The sequence below is a fragment of the Thalassophryne amazonica genome, chromosome 18 (assembly GCF_902500255.1).
Source record: "Thalassophryne amazonica chromosome 18, fThaAma1.1, whole genome shotgun sequence".
NCBI lineage: Eukaryota > Metazoa > Chordata > Actinopteri > Batrachoidiformes > Batrachoididae > Thalassophryne > Thalassophryne amazonica.
In genome coordinates, this window is record NC_047120.1 from 32,605,400 (window position 1) to 32,622,857 (window position 17,458).

At 40.7% G+C, this 17,458-nt stretch overlaps 1 protein-coding gene across 1 annotated transcript in view; it reads left to right on the plus strand.

Moving 5' to 3' along the window:
* The window catches only part of prkcea (protein kinase C, epsilon a), a 180,124-nt gene that overhangs the window by 159,663 nt on the left and 3,003 nt on the right, over positions 1-17,458 (plus strand). Inside the window, exons 8-14 of the mRNA XM_034194448.1 lie at positions 759-861; positions 4,041-4,258; positions 5,255-5,428; positions 5,518-5,672; positions 5,932-6,070; positions 11,941-12,129; positions 14,830-14,976. Of these exons, the coding sequence (XP_034050339.1) occupies positions 759-861; positions 4,041-4,258; positions 5,255-5,428; positions 5,518-5,672; positions 5,932-6,070; positions 11,941-12,129; positions 14,830-14,976 (1,125 nt within the window). The remainder of the gene's footprint in view (positions 1-758; positions 862-4,040; positions 4,259-5,254; positions 5,429-5,517; positions 5,673-5,931; positions 6,071-11,940; positions 12,130-14,829; positions 14,977-17,458) is intronic.

The following is a 17,458-nucleotide window of genomic DNA, read 5'->3' on the forward strand; positions in this document are numbered from 1 at the left end:
CTTGCTAGCCAGCAAGGTTAAACAAAGCTGGTATCTAGCGTATAAAGTGCAATAGCGTAGTTTAACCCTACAGTAACGGTATTAACAAATACATATAACAGCAAATGTAAACAAAAGTGTGTATTAATGTTAGCTTCCCAAACAGAACAGAACTGACTATATTGTTAGCTATGATAAACGGTGCTGCAGCCGGCTAGATAAGCTAACGTTAGCTGTTAGGTTTAACTAATTGTACCCCACTCCTACATTTTTATCACTAATATAATAATATTAAAAAAAAGGACAAGGAAAAAAGGCATTTGTATGTATTCACAACCATAAAGCGTGCTGAAATATATATGGAGACAAGATATAATTACCTTAGTGAAAGGATACAGAGGTGGAATCACTCCCGGCTAAGGAGAGCTCGGGGCTTGTGGCTGCAGTGACATGAGGCCAGGTTAGCCTTTAACTAGGTTGACAGAGAGGGCTAAATTCCAGCTAAGTTAACATTGACAGAGATGTAATTGTCCAAATTATTGATTATGAAAATACTGATTACATGCAGCCCTAAATGTAGCTATTTTTTGATATAATGCAAAAGAGCCTCCAGTAAAGTCATTTGACACACTGGAATAGATACTTTGAGAAAACTGAAAACTCCGTTTTTTGCGCCCTGCGTGGCAGAGAGTCAGATTTGATTGTTCGATAACCTGCATCTCATGCTTGAAAGAGTTATTAGGGTTGCTTATGTTGTGTGTTGCCATCTCTGTCTTCAGTTGACTCCAGGGCAGGACCCTCCTCAGTCTCCTCCTGAGCTCTCTCAGACCGAGGAAAACAGCTTTAACCAGCCAGCTGTGCCCACCTCGCCCTCCCAGCAGGGTAACTGACAACACAAACAAACATGCACAAGATCTAAAACAAAAATTTGGCACAAACACGCCTTATAACCAGCATGATGTATTAACGTGCATCACTGTATCAGTAAGCGGTAGTATTCTGATTTCAGTAACAATATTGTTCTTCCTTTGAAAAACTAAGTGAAAATTGTGTTGTTGTACCCTTACATGTAGAAAGGAACTTGAATTATCTCAGAATTATACACTACTGCCCACCACCATTTGGTTGTCACAGTTGGTCATTGTTTCACACTATTCAGGCTGAGAAATTAAAAGTTAACTTTCTCTTGATAGGACTCCTGTCTTAATTTTCTTGTGCCAAATGATAACACCACTGATGCTATTTCCTAACCCTGAGTCATCCAACTTTTAAGAGGGAATGTAGTCATCATGGTGAAAGTTTAATGACATTTCAAGCAAAAGATCTAAGTAACTGGCAAAACTAATGAGCAACACCTGAGTCAAAGAACTTCCTGGCACCATTTCTGTTCAGTTTGTACATTAATGACTACAATATCCAGTGTTTCATGTATGCTGAAGATCAGTGCATCACAAACCAGTCTAGAGAATTTGGGCCTGTGCCACTAATATGTGCGCAGAAATGTTCTTACTTTCTGCATGAATCATATGCATTCAGTTCAATTTATTTCATTTATATAGTGCCAAGTGATAGCAAAGCTGCCTCAGGGCACTTCACACGAATAAGGTCTAACCTTACCAACCCCTAGAACAAGCACACAGGTGACAGTGGTAAGAAAAAAACTCCCTCTGATGATGTTGAGGAAGAAACCTCAAGCAGACCCGACTCAGAGGAATGAATCTCTGCTTAGGCTTCTAACAGTTAAAAGGTTTTTATACCCCTCTGTTTCTCTGCACAATCGTTTGAAGTTTCACAAAAACCAGTGCTGTGTAAACGAAATGTGACAGAACTACAACTTGAATGATTTATTATGCCCCCAGTGGGCAAATACTGTGCAGCCAACAGTTCTCTCTCTCTCACACACACATACACACACACACTTTAAAGCAATTGGGGAAAAAAAACAAAAATAATGTAGGGTTACATTAAACCAAGTAATAAAAAAGAGCATATTATTTAAAAGCACATCAGGATTACTTAAGACTTATTACAGCTGGGATAAAAGAATTCCTCAAACTATTGGCTCTGCATCCTTGCATTCTATATCATTTGCCAGAATGAAGCACGTGAAACTCACTGAGCAGTGGATGGCTTGGATCTGCAAAAAAAAAAGTTCTAGCCATCTTTAAAGACCTGACTGGATAAACTTGTCAGAATCATGACCAAAAAAAAAAAAAAGTTGAATTATGAGAAAAGATGGCCCCAAAAAGGTGAAAAAAAAAACAAACAAAACAGAATTTCGTAACAGCTAAAACTGAAGTAATTGTTTGCAGGTGGAAACCACAAAAAGCTCACTTTTCTGTAGTGTGTCATGACTATGACAAAAATAAAAACAAAAATTAAGCCTGGGCTGCAGTGGTGAAGTTCTGGCATTATTTAAAAAAGAAAAATAAATAAATCTAAAATACAAAATTTGACATCAAAGTGGTTGCCAAAAAGTGACTGGCAGACCAGAATAAAATTAACAAAAGGATGACAGAGAGGGTGCCAGCAGTTATTGGACAGTCATCAGTAAGTGGGATTTATTCAAGACTCAAGAACTGTCAGCCAGAAGTAAGTTATTTCATAATTGTTGAGATATTTGCCATTCCTTCTGTCTTCTGTAATTGAGTGCACTTCAGTCACAACATAATTTTATTTAAGTGAAAATAGCTTTATTGCTTGTAAAAATGAATTAATTAGGCACCACAATATCATTTTATATATCCTGCATGCCCTTTAATATACTACCAATTTATTAGTTAAAATCAGTTGCAAGTGTGCGTTTCCCAACTGGAAAATTACTGGGCTCTACGGCAACTTATCAAGTGGGTGATTCCTGACTTGAAAATCATGAACATCTAATGTATTTTGGCATGACATTAGACAGAAACTTGATCTTCAGAGTTCATATACAAGTTGAGAAAGAATGTGGCCACTTGGTACAACCTGCTGGGCAAGATGGATAACACAACATGGGACCACATCCTTTATCCAGTCAATGTCAGTCAGTGTGCTGTTGCAGTCATTTGTACTGACTGCACTCTCCCATTTCGGTGACAGGTCCAGTGACTTTTATCTGTCTGTTAAATGATCCATACACATTACTAGGTTATATTAATCCTGGGTGAATAGACATGTCTGTCAATCCTTTATGCTCTATGGAAAATAGGTTTTTGTATAGTTTTTCTGTAGTACAGAGGCACTTGAAGAGGCATCTCTCCTCTGCTTGATGGCTGAATCGCGTGAGCTCCTGTAAGGTTTTTAATACTTAAATTTCTCTGCATTCCTGTTATGCAGCTGCACAGATGAACAGATACAGTGGTCAGAGATAATTTAACATCATGTTTCATTGTTGAGCCAGTGAAGCATATGAAAACAAACTACATGTGCTATTCCACAGCAGGATACTGTTCCTCCGTCTGGGTTTGTACATGACATGCAACAAAGGTCAGTGCTGAACTGGGATACTAAGACCAATGCCCTTACTCATCTAGTATTGCCCTGCAAATATTGCTTCCCCAGAGAGCTTCGGAGATCCCCCATCAAGGCAGGAGAAAGAGAATCAAGTGTCTGATCCTAGGCACTCTTGCAAAGTCTGCAGGTGTCTCAAGTCCAGAAAGCACTTTGCCACAGTGAAAAGTATGGGTGAGATGTTTTCCTCCCAGTGAGAGCAGTGGTGTGCACAAGACTCAACAAACATACACCCAACAGTTGTACCACCAAGTGAAACCATACCTGCAATAGTTAATTTAATAGGGCAGCTTGCAATGTTGGGAGGACTACGTCCACACTAGCTATGTTGGGGTCCTGCATCCAGCACTTGGTACGTATGTGATGGCCTCTACCAAATAGTGGTGCACACCCTACAACGGTACCCCCTGGGTCTCACATACACCAACAGTAACTTCTGGGATGTCTCAGAAATAGCCCAAACCTGGCTAAACAAATGGTGTGGCAAGATATGATGACGCCTGTAAAGAATGTTTTATTATACCTAAAGATGTCAGTCAGTCTGATCTGCTCTTCTGTTGACACCACAGACTTGGCAGAATTAGAGCGCCTGCAGGATGTGCTGTCACTGGACCAGCAGGGACCCCAGCACTCTTCCTCCTCCTCCACCTCCTCCTCGTCCTCATCTTCCACCACCTCCTCTTCCTCGACGTCGTCCTCGGGATGCAGAGAGAATGGACAGAGCCAGCGGAGGACCCTCAAGGACTTCAACTTTATCAAAGTTCTTGGCAAAGGCAGCTTTGGCAAGGTCAGAGGGCAATAAAGAGGCAGTCGAGGGCAGTGTTTGTTTGTTTGTTTGTTTGTTTGCTTCTGTTGATGTTGATCTCATTGTTTCATTGTTCATACCCGCTAAATTATTGGAGGAAGTTACGGATCATCACAGAGAGAGACCTTAAATAAGACGATGATTCAGTTAATGCGATAAACAAAATTTACAACAATTCTAAGAGTGATATATTTTGAATTATTGATAAACAGAAATGACAGATATTGTCTGATTCAAACTTATCAATATGATTACTTCCTGCTATGTGCTATTGGATATGCTGTATTTTAGTTCATAAACTGCTAATATATATATATATATATTAAAGGGACAAGATTCTTTGTTTGTCCCAGATATAGTGAATTCCCATCTGCAATTCCTGGGCAGGGAAACAAGGAAACACTAAAATCTTTTTTTTAATTTGTGACATTTGACCCACTAAAAGATTAAAAAAAAAATTTCAAAACAAATTACGGGCAAAATCGTACACCATAAAGTACATTATGAAAATGATTTGAAGACAACCATCAAATGAAATGCGTCAACACTCATTGAAAACATCACCTTACTCATTCACTGCTTCACCTCGGGGAGCTTTGGTGGCCCATGTTCACTGTGCTCTCTAACAAGTTTGTGCAAGTTTGATAATGTGCCAAAATCCTTACAACTGCGTCCGCTTTCTCAGTACTACAGTGCCGTGTGCCCTCCACGTTTAACGGGACAGACAAGCCTGATTGGTTGATAATATGTTCAGATTGCAACACAGCTATGCCGAATGAACATGATAAGCCTGACTCCTTTGGACCTAGGACCTGGCTTTGTTTCGGTGTTTCCCACAGCTTAAATAGTAATGTGCAATCACCTTATTTTCCTCTCTCCTCTTCTAATCATGTACTTTATTTTTCTTTTTATCTTTCTATTCTCTGCTTTTCTCCTCCACTGAACCGTCCTTGACCCTCCCCCTTTCTCTGGTCATAGGTGATGCTGGCGGAACTAAAGGGGTCAGAGGAGGTTTTTGCCGTCAAAGTGCTGAAGAAGGACGTGATCCTGCAGGATGACGACGTGGACTGCACCATGACCGAGAAGCGCATCCTGGCCCTGGCTCGTCGACACCCCTACCTCACCCAGCTGTACTGCTGCTTCCAGACACGGGTATGACCACGAGGCTCACGGCCAGATTCATACTTCCTTGTCTTTCCATTCTTACCTCTCACTTGTTGCTCCCTCACCTCTTCCTGCAGGACCGTTTGTTTTTTGTAATGGAATATGTAAACGGAGGAGATCTGATGTTCCAGATCCAGCGATCCAGGAAGTTTGATGAGCCTCGTTCTCGATTTTATGCTGCTGAAGTCACCTCAGCCCTCATGTTCCTGCACCGAAATGGAGTTATCTACAGGTAATCTAATAACTGAGACTGTTTACACTTTTCACCTGCAAAAATGTTAAAATGTCAAAGTAAAACAGCTTGAGAGGTGTTGTTGAGAGAAAAGTAAGCTAACTTGATGTTGTCTTGTGAGGAGCGCATCAGCATGAGTGTGACATGTTTCACACCTTCATTACGTGGCAGTTCTCACTTTTTTGCCATTGCGTGTTCACTTTTCCAAGTGAGGCCAACTGTTTGGAAGTCGGCAGGCGCTAATTCTCTTGTCTGTCAGGGATCTGAAGCTGGATAATATCCTGTTGGATGCAGAGGGCCACTGCAAGCTGGCAGACTTCGGCATGTGCAAAGAGGGCATCATGAACGGAGTGACCACCACCACCTTCTGTGGCACGCCAGACTACATCGCCCCTGAGGTGAGCTCAACAATTGCCAGATTCCAAGATGTTGCACATATATGTACAGTATGTACAATGTCCTTGTATAAGATGTCTGCATTATCCCACACCACCCAGCTGTAAATGTGCACCATCAAGGGTGCATCTTAGACTCTCATCTAGGGCTAGGCGATTAAATGATCTCAAACCTGGATTGCAATCAAATTTGTATCAGTTTCAGTGATGAGCTTTGTATACTTTTACTCTATGGATTGATCTTTCCTCTTGATTTGTTTCCTATACAAGCACAGAGCTGTGGTGCGTGTTTTAAAAGCACATTAATTAACAGTATTGCTCTGTTTGATCAGCTCAGGCGGCATCTGTTATTAAAGACTCGCAGTCAGTGTTGAAGCAGAGTAAACTTTAAAAACATATTTCACTCTCCTTTGCTTCAAATACACTCCAAGTCTGTTTCTGATAGATAGATGGTGCATATAAAATACCTTTCTTATTGGCAAATTAGGTCAGGCTTTCCACGTGAACAAATTATTCTCATTGTTGTGTGTGCGCTTTCCTCCAGATAACAGAGACTGTACAGGCCCACTGCCAGAGGGGCGATTAGATGAAGCAACCCCCCCCCCACTTGAGTAAAGATCCACTTTTGCAGTCATTTTAAAGACATTTTCACATAATAATAATAAAAAGAAGAAGAATTAATGTGTTTTTCACAACTAAAACATTGTTTCATCAATATTTCTGTGAGTGTCATGTGGAGTTGTTGAGCCATGAATAAGTAAGTACATAAAACATCAACTTTCAGCTTTTTAGCTCATGGTGATCGATCATCAGTTCTATCTGTTGAACCTTTAGTTCAAAATTAAGCTAATTCTTGTGTGCTTATTTGGGTTTACATCCTCAGTCATGTAAAGTCTGTATGATCTCAAGCTTGTTACTTTTTTTTTTTTAGAGTCAACTGAACAGTTACTTATGGTATCATGAATCTTTTTGAGATGACTCCCAAAAAGAAATCCAACTTGCAGAGTTGGATTTCTTTTTGGGAGTCATTGTGCTCCAGAAACCTTGGGTTAATTCTTCAGTTTAATTTATTTTATGTATTTATACAGGGCCAAATCACAACATAAGTCGCTCCCAAGGCACTTTGTAAGAGTTCTTTTTTTTTTCTACAGATAGGCCTTTGATTAAACCGATTTCTGGAATCTGCCATGCTGTATAATCTACATGCCTTGTGTATGAGTATTGGTGACTCACAAAAAAAGGGGGGGAAACCCTTACATATGCAACTATAGTGCATCCAGAAAGTATTCACAGGGCTTCACTTTTTCCACATTTTATGTTACAGACTTATTCCAAAATGGAGTAAATTCATTTTTCCTCTCAAGATTCTACTCACAACACCCCATAATGACGACATGAAAAAAGTTTTTTTTTTCTTCAAATTTTGGCAAATTTATTAAAAATAAAAAATTAAGAAATCACATGTACATAAGTATTCACACCCTTTGCTCAGTACTTTGTTGATGCACCTTTGGTAGCAATTACAGCCTCAAGTCTTCTCGAATATGACGCCACAAGCTTGGTGCACCTATCTTTGGGCGATTTTGTCCATTCTTCTTTGCAGCACCTCTCAAGCTCCATCAGGTTGGATGGGGAGCATCGGTGCACATCCATTTTCAGATTTCTTCAGAGATGTTCAACCAGATTCAGGTCTGGTCTCTGGCTGGGCCACTCAAGGACTTTCACAGAGTTGTCCTGAAACCACTCATTTGATATCTTGGCTGTGTGCTTAGGGTCATTGTTCTGATGTTCTGATGTCTCTGTACATTGCTGTACAGAGACATCCAAAAGGGACATACTTAATCCACCTTTTGCATTTTTCAAAAGAACATGCATGAATAATTAGAGATAGCGATTTTATATCTGAGATCATTTTTGAACAACAGCAATATCAATTGGTATCAACATTACTTTCATTAGTAGGATATGTCATTCAGTAAAGCTGCTATTGAACAGCTGCATTGACAAGAACATATACACAAATACCGCGGTGTGTGTGTGTCTGTGTGTATCTATGTGCGTCAGCAGGCGAAGTCAAGATGGTGGCCAGCAAAAGCATGAGTATAATGAGGAGTGATTGTGTGCAAAAGTGATGGAACAGAGAGAACATTCACAGAGCCGCTAAATGGTGTAATCTTTGAAGAGTGTGTTCACAGAGCAGTCAGCTGAGCTGTTAGTTGTGGTGGTAGCAGTCCTTTAGCTTAGCTCATTTTAAAGTCCTCAGTTCAAAAACAGTTCTGTTTGTGTATGAAACCAGTCATAAAATCTTTGCTGAGACACGGTCAGTTTATTGTAAGATGCTCTTGTGAAAAAGATGCGGTTTGGTTGCACTTCGTCCTCAGTGTGCAGGGTTGCGATGGAAAGAGAAACCAGCTGTTTTCTCATGCAGCTGTGCTTATAGCTAGAGTTGGTCTCCTTAACAGTGAGTAAAGCTTTTGGCATGGACAGATTTAGCTCAGCCTGGCTTTGAGCGATCAGTTGTTTGGTGACAGGCACTGTGTTGAAGCTGGGAGATGCTCAGTGACCAGTTAAGGAGGCCGCCATGGAGTATAAATGTCTTGATGTCTGTCGATGTCCACTTTTATATATTCTTGAGGTTCCCCGCTGCCGCAAGCGTTTGTGGTAGATTGAGTGGTTTGATTGTCCAATCACAGCAACAAGGCCTGGTAGATGTCTCATCTTCTGTTTACCTCCTGCTGCACAAAAAGGATGATAAGGGACCTCAGTTTATAGTTCTTTGTCTCTAATAACTGCACGATGAAATGTTTTTGGCTTTAGGAGTGTTGTCAGCCTCGATCTTTTTCTTTGAGGCCGACACAAGGAAGCTTGCATCCTTGTCACCAAAGAATCAAAGGCAAAGGCTATACGCCCAGCCGTTGGGCAGATAAATATAATGTCCTACCTTATTCGCCCAACCGTTGGGCAGATAAGTCATACATTGAACGTTACATGCACAGCTGTTGGGCAGATAAATATAATGTCTTATCTTATTCGCCAAAGTGTGATCGTGTATTTGACGTTTTGTACATCTAAACTACGTTTTTTACACCACTTTTTAAGGCTCTATTGTGGTGTATGTTGGACACATTTAATGGCGCAGTCTTTAATTACTACGAAAACACCGCAATGGATGAAAACAGACAAACTTCATAAGCATTTTGAACGGAAGCCTGTTAACAATGACGAAACAGTTTTTGAACAAAATGCTGCTTGTTGGCTGTAAGATGGTGTTAGTTTGACACAGTTCCCTGGGTGTGATGAGCCAAACAGAACTGCTTTAGATCACAGCTCCTCAGCGGGCTGCGAACCCTCCTGCAACCGGCGAGAAAATATCCTTTTTTCCCCTCCCGTGTTGAAACCAGAAGTGAGCTTACAAGCACACTCATTGGTCGGTTGTGGTTGGGCGTATATGCTCGCGTATTTACTTTATTGACCCAACGGTTTGCCGTATAGCCACTCTTATAAAGAAAAGTGTAAAAGGAGACAAAAATGCGACTGTTGACAGCATAATGCAATTGGCAATCTTACCACTAGATGACACTGTACCTTTAAGTAATTACCATATTTTCAGAAGTATAAGTTGCAATTTTTTTTTTTTTCACTAGTTTAGGTGATCCTGCAACCTATACTCCAGTGCTACTTCAAAAAAAAAATCACGTTTGTGAAAAATAATAACTATGTACAATGAGGAAAATAAGTATTTGAACACCCTGCGGTTTTGCAAGTTCTCCCACTTAGAAATCATGGAGGGGTCTGAAATTTTCATCTTAGGTGCATGTCCACTGTGAGAGACATAATCTAAAAAAAAAAATCCGGAAATCACAATGTATGATTTTTTTAATAATTTATTTGTATGTTACTGCTGCAAATAAGTATTTGAACACCTACCAACCAGCAAGAATTCTGGCTCACACAGACCTATTAATTTTTCTTTAACAAGCCCTCTTATTCTGCACTCTTTACCTGTATTAATTGCACCTGTTTGAACTTGTTACCTGTATAAAAGACACCTGTTCACACACTCAATCAATCACACTCCAACCTGTCCACCGTAGCCAGACCAAAGAGCTGTCTAAGGACACCAGGGATAAAACTGTAGACCTGCACAAGGCTGGGATGGACTACAGGACAACAGGCAAGCAGCTTGGTAGAAGACAACAACTGTTATGATTATTTATTAGAAAGTGGAAGAAACACAAGATGACTGTCAATCTCTGTCGGTCTGGGATTCCGTGCAAGATCTCACTTTGTGGGGTAAGGATGATTCTGAGAAAGCTCAGAACTACACAGGAGGACCTGGTCAATGACCTGAAGAGAGCTGGGACCACAGTCACAAAGATTACATTAGTAACACATGATGCTGTCATGGTTTAAAATCCTGCAGGGCAGCAAGGTCCCCCTGCTCAAGTCAGCACATGTCCAGGCCCGTTTGAAGTTCACCACTGACCATCTGGATGATCCAGAGGAGGCATGGGAGAAGGTCGTGTGGTCAGATGAGACCAAAATAGAGCTTTTTGGAATCACCTCCACTTACCATATTTAGAGGATGAGAACAACCCCAAGAAAACCATCCCAACCGTGAAGCATGGGGGTGGAAACATCATACCCTGGGGGTGCTCTTCTGCAAAGGGGACAGGACGGCTGCACCGTATTGAAGGGAGGATGGATGGGGTCATGTATTGCGAGATTTTGGCAAACAACCTCCTTCCCTCAGTAAGAGCATTGAAGATGGGTCATGGCTGGGTCTTCCAGCATGACAATGACCCCAAACACACAGCCAGGGCAACTAAGGAGGGGCTCTGTAAGAAGCATTTCAAGGTCCTGGAGTGGCCTGGCCAGTCTCCAGACCTGAACTCAATAGAAAATCTTTGGAGGGAGCTGAAACTCCAAACCTGAAAGATTTGGAGAAGATCTGTATGGAGGAGTGGACCAAAATCCCTGCTGCAGTGTGTGAAAAGTTGGTGAAAAACTACAGGAAACATTTGACCTCTGTAATTGCAAACAAAGGCTACTGTACCAAATATTAACATTGATGTTCACAGGTGTTCAAATACTTATTTGCAGCGGTAACATACAAATAAATTATTTAAAAAAATCATACATTGTGTTTTTGTTTTTTTTTAGATTATGTGTCTCACAGTGGACATGCACCTAAGATGAAAATTTCTGACCCCTCCATGATTTCTAAGTGGGAGAACTTGCAAAATTGCAGGGTGTTCAAATACTTATTTTCCTCACTGTATGTAGGGCTTTCTCCGGAATCATCACATTAAATAAAAGAAACTCCAATTATAAAAGTGCACTTTAACAATGTCCCAAATTAAAGAGCTGATTAAAAAAAATAAAATAAACAGACTCACCTTTTTATTGTAGTGTTTGCAGCACTGTGGGTCAGCAGTCTGTGTTCCTTTGCATAAAGTAACTTTCAGTATGTTGTGCATATGGGTTGTTATTATTTTTATTTAAAAGTCCTTTGGCACACACTACATGCTGGGGGCTTCCTGCAAAAATCTAGTATTCAGTTCTCATCCATGTCCATCTGACATAACATCCAGTATGTTGTCCATTGCATGTTTATATGTCCATCTTCTTTATTTTTTGTAAATTTGGATGTCCTTTTTTTAAGTAATAGCACACGCTGTGATGTGCACATGCGCTTCACTGAGCACCTATCTGTCCCAGACAGGACAGGATTGCTTCCTGTTACAGTTCAGGTGTCTCTACCAGTGGGTGGACTATTGTACCAGACGGCTGTCATGTTTGTTACCGAGGTCTGGTGTGAATGTATCATCTGTCCTCCTTGTTTAAACTTTTTTTTTTCTTCTTGAATTCAGATCCTGCAGGAGCTGGAGTACGGCGCCTCTGTGGACTGGTGGGCTCTGGGCGTGCTGATGTATGAGATGATGGCTGGACAGCCTCCCTTTGAAGCTGATAATGAAGACGACTTGTTTGAGTCGATTCTCCATGACGACGTCCTCTACCCCGTCTGGCTCAGCAAAGAGGCCGTTTCTATCCTTAGAGCGGTACGTAACTGCTCTGTCACAGACGTCCGTATTTGATAATGTTGTTTTTGAAGAACTGTTAAAGTAGACCTGCATTGAAATAAATGCAGTCAGATCTTTGGACCAAAAAATGACTTATATTTACACATAAGATCCTTCTGAATGTAGTAAAGTAAATCTGCAAGCCCAGATCTGTCATTCAACGGAGAAATCTTCGTTTAAAAATGACAAATTTACAGCTAAAATTTAGCCCTCCCCAAAACTGTCATCACATCCGGGACGCTGCCGAGACGTCAGGGAGAAGACCCTATCCCAGCATGCATTTGCGCGCGCCAACTGTAATTTGTGGATTTACATCAGTTTGCATCTGCACCTTTTTCTTGTCTTATACGGAAGGATCTACTTTTTTTAAAACTTCATATTGTCTTGAGGCACGTTTGGTGAGTACACATTTCTTTTATTTGTGCTTGAAAATTATTTTGGGGGACTTTTTCATACGCCCGTTGATTGAGTGGTGTCGCATTGAAAATCTTTCGCCTCCGGTGTTACTGTCATGGGGTACGAAGGCGGGACTCGCAAAGAATTCAAGTCATTAAAAAGATATAAACCTCTCTCAGCGGCCATGGAGCTCTGTGGCTCCGATTACCGAGACGTGCGGCGCTGCGGATTTTGACGCAAGAAGTCTGTCCTTGCGAGCAGCAGGTGTCACCGGCCGCTTTGCATTAAAACAGCGAGCGTAGTCTCTGGACTTGTGCCAAGGTGGCTGCACCTCCATTCAGTAGACAGAGAGGTGGTGCCGGCTGCACAGCAGACATGGGGGCGGTGTGAGTGGCCCGCTGTGGCGTTCACCGAGCCTGCAGACTCAGTAAGCGCATCGGAGGCAGAGAGCGAAGCATCGGGGAAGAATGTTGCCCGCTGTCGATGTCGCCGCTGATCTGAGCATGCAGAGCTGTATCTCACATTCATTGCTGCTTACTTTTGGATGTTGAAACCAGGATGTGTATAACAGTAACATTACTAACAGATAAAATCAATTTCAATGCGGGATCGGACTGAAGGCGCGAGTGCTCTGTCTTCTGCCAGACGTCACTGCAATGTCCCGGATGTACAAACAGTTTTCGCTGAGGGCCAAATTTTAGCAGCAAATTTGCCATTTTTAAACTAAGATTTCTCCGCTGAATTACAAATTTGGGCTTGCAGATTTACTTTACTGCATTCATAAGGGTCTTATAAAAATATATCAGCTATTTCTTTCTGAGATGTGACCACATTTATTTCAGTGCAGGTCTACTTTAAGTTCTCTTTGAGTTCACAGCTTATTAGAATCAGTGCTGCACGTTGGTGCTTGAGGGCATCAATTGCGTTATGTTTTTGTCTGTCTGGTACTCAGAACTCAAAAAACTGATCAGGTTGAGTCTGATTTTAATCATAAACCTTGTACATTTGCAGCTGATGATGTTGCAGGTATGCTTTCAAGATCATACGTATTCGGACAGTGAGACCATTTTTGTAGTTTTGCATCTGTGAACCACCATAATGAAGTAGAAATTAAACTGTCAAGATTTTCTCTTAGTAGCAACTTTCAGCTTTAATTCAAGGGGTTTAACAAAATATCACAAACTATTTTGAATTCAAAATATAACTACTTTGAATTATTGGTAATAAAAATCATTACTTTTCCAGCCAGTTTTCTTTAGACAAGTTAAGATGATGGAAGTCACAGGTGCAGGAGAGATGTGTTATTTCAGAGTCTGGGAGTTTTTTAAGCTATTAACATTAATATTTGTTAATATCTGTTGACATGTATTAGTTTTTTTAAGATGCATAATCGGACCCCTTTAAAATAAATGATACTAAAGTGTTTGGACAGCGACTTTTTTGTTTGTTTGTTTTTGTAATTTTGGCTTTGTACGTCACCAAAATGGAGTAGAAGTGAAACATCAAAATGTATTTTGTACTTTCAACTTTAAATCGTTCATTCATTCATTCTCTGTACCCGCTTACTCCAATCAAGGGTCACGGGGAGGGCTGGAGCCTATCCCAGCAGTCATTGGGCGTGAAGCGGGATACACCCTGGATAGGACGCCAGTGCAGGGCCACATGTAGACAGACAAACACATTCACACCTGCACGCATACCTACGGTCAATTTAGAGTCACCACAAATCAAGTTTTACAAAAAATATTGTATTCATTGTTTTTGTGCAGAGCTAAAAGTACAAAAATTGTCGTGTCCAAATACTTGTGGACCTCAGATATGCTATTTTGATTGGAACGAATGGAGGAAATGGCTGGGGCGAGGCAGTTGTTTGCACTCTGATGACTGCTTCTCTCCTTTAAGAAGGTTTCACACTCAAATCTTTTAATGTTCTCATTTCATTCACAGAACACTGATGTGTGACATTTTCCAGCTTCATACTAGAGTAAAAACAACTCAGTCATCAAAGTTAAAATAACCATGTCATCACTACCCACACACACAAAAAATGCTTTAACCACAATTCTGAACAAAGGAGATGTGATAAATAACACATCCCTCTACTGACCCGTTTCAACACACCACCACTCCTTTCTGTCCCACAGCCATTAGTCGGTATTATTAGCACACAGAAGCTTCTCATTCCCTTTCTGTCCTTTTCAGTTTGTGGATGAAACCTCAGCGCTGCGTCTTCACAAACCAACATTTCAAATCTGACACATCTGCCTGTGTTTGTGTTACCAGTTTATGACCAAGAACCCAGCCAAGCGCCTGGGCTGCGTGGTGAGCCAGGGCTGTGAGGAGGCCATCAAGACCCACGCGTTCTTCAGAGAGATAGACTGGGTCCTGCTGGAGCAGAGGAAAATCAAACCACCCTTTAAACCCCGGATTGTAAGGAGCACAAACTACACACTCATGTTTTCATTCCTACAAACCCTGGAAACCCATTTTAGAGAAAATAGAGTCACCAACAAAGTCATTTATTACAGGTGACAGGTTTCAGTCTTAAATGCCTGAACATGTGATATTGCCCATTTAAGGAAAAAAGTCCATAAATAATTTTAAAATTGTATAATATACAAGGGAAAGGGACTTACTTTTTTAGAAATGCGATAACATGCTTGAATTTGCACCGTTTATTAGCAGAAATATTGTAAAACACAGAGTCACAAAGAATCAAAAGTAGAATGAAATTATGTCCATTTTCTTATGATATGTCTTATGATATATGATTATGATATGTCCACTTTCTTGAGCCGCTTGGGTGGGTAGGGAGAGTTCCCAAGGGATAAAAAGCTTTTCAACCTACCATCCCTGGTTCTCAAGACCAGACACCTAAGTGGCTCTACTCTACTCTATTCTACTCTTCTCTTTTTTAGATATTTAGATATACCTTAGTATACACTAGTAGAGTTCTGCCTTAGATTTGTAATGTATTATAGAAGACATAAGTTACTGAATTTTCATGTATGTGTCTTCCATTCAGTTAATGTTTAAATATGTTCAATCTACTTTAGTAATTGTGTAAAATTCTCAACAGTGCAAGTTTTATTATTTTGTTTTACACACACACACACCTGTAGTGCTTTTAATGATGCATATTCAAATTTGCTGTCTAAATATTGTTAAATGTATATTCACACCAAAGGTTTATTTCCAAAATTGATCCACAGAGTAACTAAGTATTAACATTTGTCATAATATTTAATACCTTGTCATTTATAGTAGTCATAATAGTAATTCTAATCCAATTACATTTTTTTCCGCAAATGTGATTGGTTAATTGTGTGAGATTTCAGACCATATACAGTGAGGAAAATAAGTATTTGAACACCCTGCCGTTTTGCAAGTTCTCCCACTTAGAAATCATGGAGGGGGTCTGAAATTTTCATCTTAGGTGCATGTCCACTGTGAGAGACATAATCTAAAAAAAAATCCAGAAATTACAATGTATGATTTTTTTAATCATTTATTTGTATGTTACTGCTGCAAATAAGTATTTGAACACCTACCAACCAGCAAGAATTCTGGCTCACACAGACCTGTTAATTTTTCTTTAAGAAGCCCTCTTATTCTGCACTCTTTACCTGTATTAATTCCACCTGTTTGAACTTGTTACCTGTATAAAAGACACCTGTTCACACACTCAGTCAATCACACTCCAACCTGTCCACCATAGCCAAGACCAAAGAGCTGTCTAAGGACACCAGGGACAAAACTGTAGACCTGCACAAGGCTGGGATGGACTACAGGACAACAGGCAAGCAGCTTGGTAGAAGACTGTTATGATTATTTATTAGAAAGTGGAAGAAACACAAGATGACTGTCAATCTCCCTCGGTCTGGGATTCCATGCAAGATCTCACTTTGTGGGGTAAGGATGATTCTGAGAAAGCTCAGAACTACACAGGAGGACCTGGTCAATGACCTGAAGAGAGCTGGGACCACAGTCACAAAGATTACATTAGTAACACATGATGCTGTCATGGTTTAAAATCCTGCAGGGCAGCAAGGTCCCCTTGCTCAAGCCAGCACATGTCCAGGACCATTTGAAGTTCACCAGTGACCATCTGGATGATCCAGAGGAGGCATGGGAGAAGGTCATGTGGTCAGATGAGACCAAAATGGAGCTTTTTGGAATCAACTCTACTTATCATGTTTAGAGGATGAGAACAACCCCAAGAAAACCATCCCAACCGTGAAGCATGGAGGTGGAAACATCATACTCTGTGGGTGCTCTTCTGCAAAGGGGATAGGACGACTGCACCGTATTGAAGGGAGGATGGATGGGGTCATGTATTGTGAGATTTTGGCAAACAACCTCCTTCCCTCAGTAAGAGCATTGAAGATGGGTCATGGCTGGTTCTTCCAGCATGACAATGACCCCAAACACACAGTCAGGGCAACTAAGGAGAGGCTCTGTAAGAAGCATTTCAAGGTCCTGGAGTGGCCTGGCCAGTCTCCAGACCTGAACTCAATAGAAAATTTTTGGAGGGAGCTGAAACTCCAAACCTGAAAGATTTGGAGAAGATCTGTATGGAGGAGTGGACCAAAATCCCTGCTGCAGTGTGAGCAAACCTGGTGAAAAACTACAGGAAACGTTTGACCTCTGTAATTGCAAACAAAGGCTACTGTACCAAATATTAACATTGATGTTCACAGGTGTTCAAATACACTCAACAAAAATATAAACGCAACACTTTTGGTTTTGCTCCCATTTTGTATGAGATGAACTCAAAGATCTAAAACTTTTTCCACATACACAATATCACCATTTCTCTCAAATATTGTTCACAAACCAGTCTAAATCTGTGATAGTGAGCACTTCTCCTTTGCTGAGATAATCCATCCCACCTCACAGGTGTGCCATACCA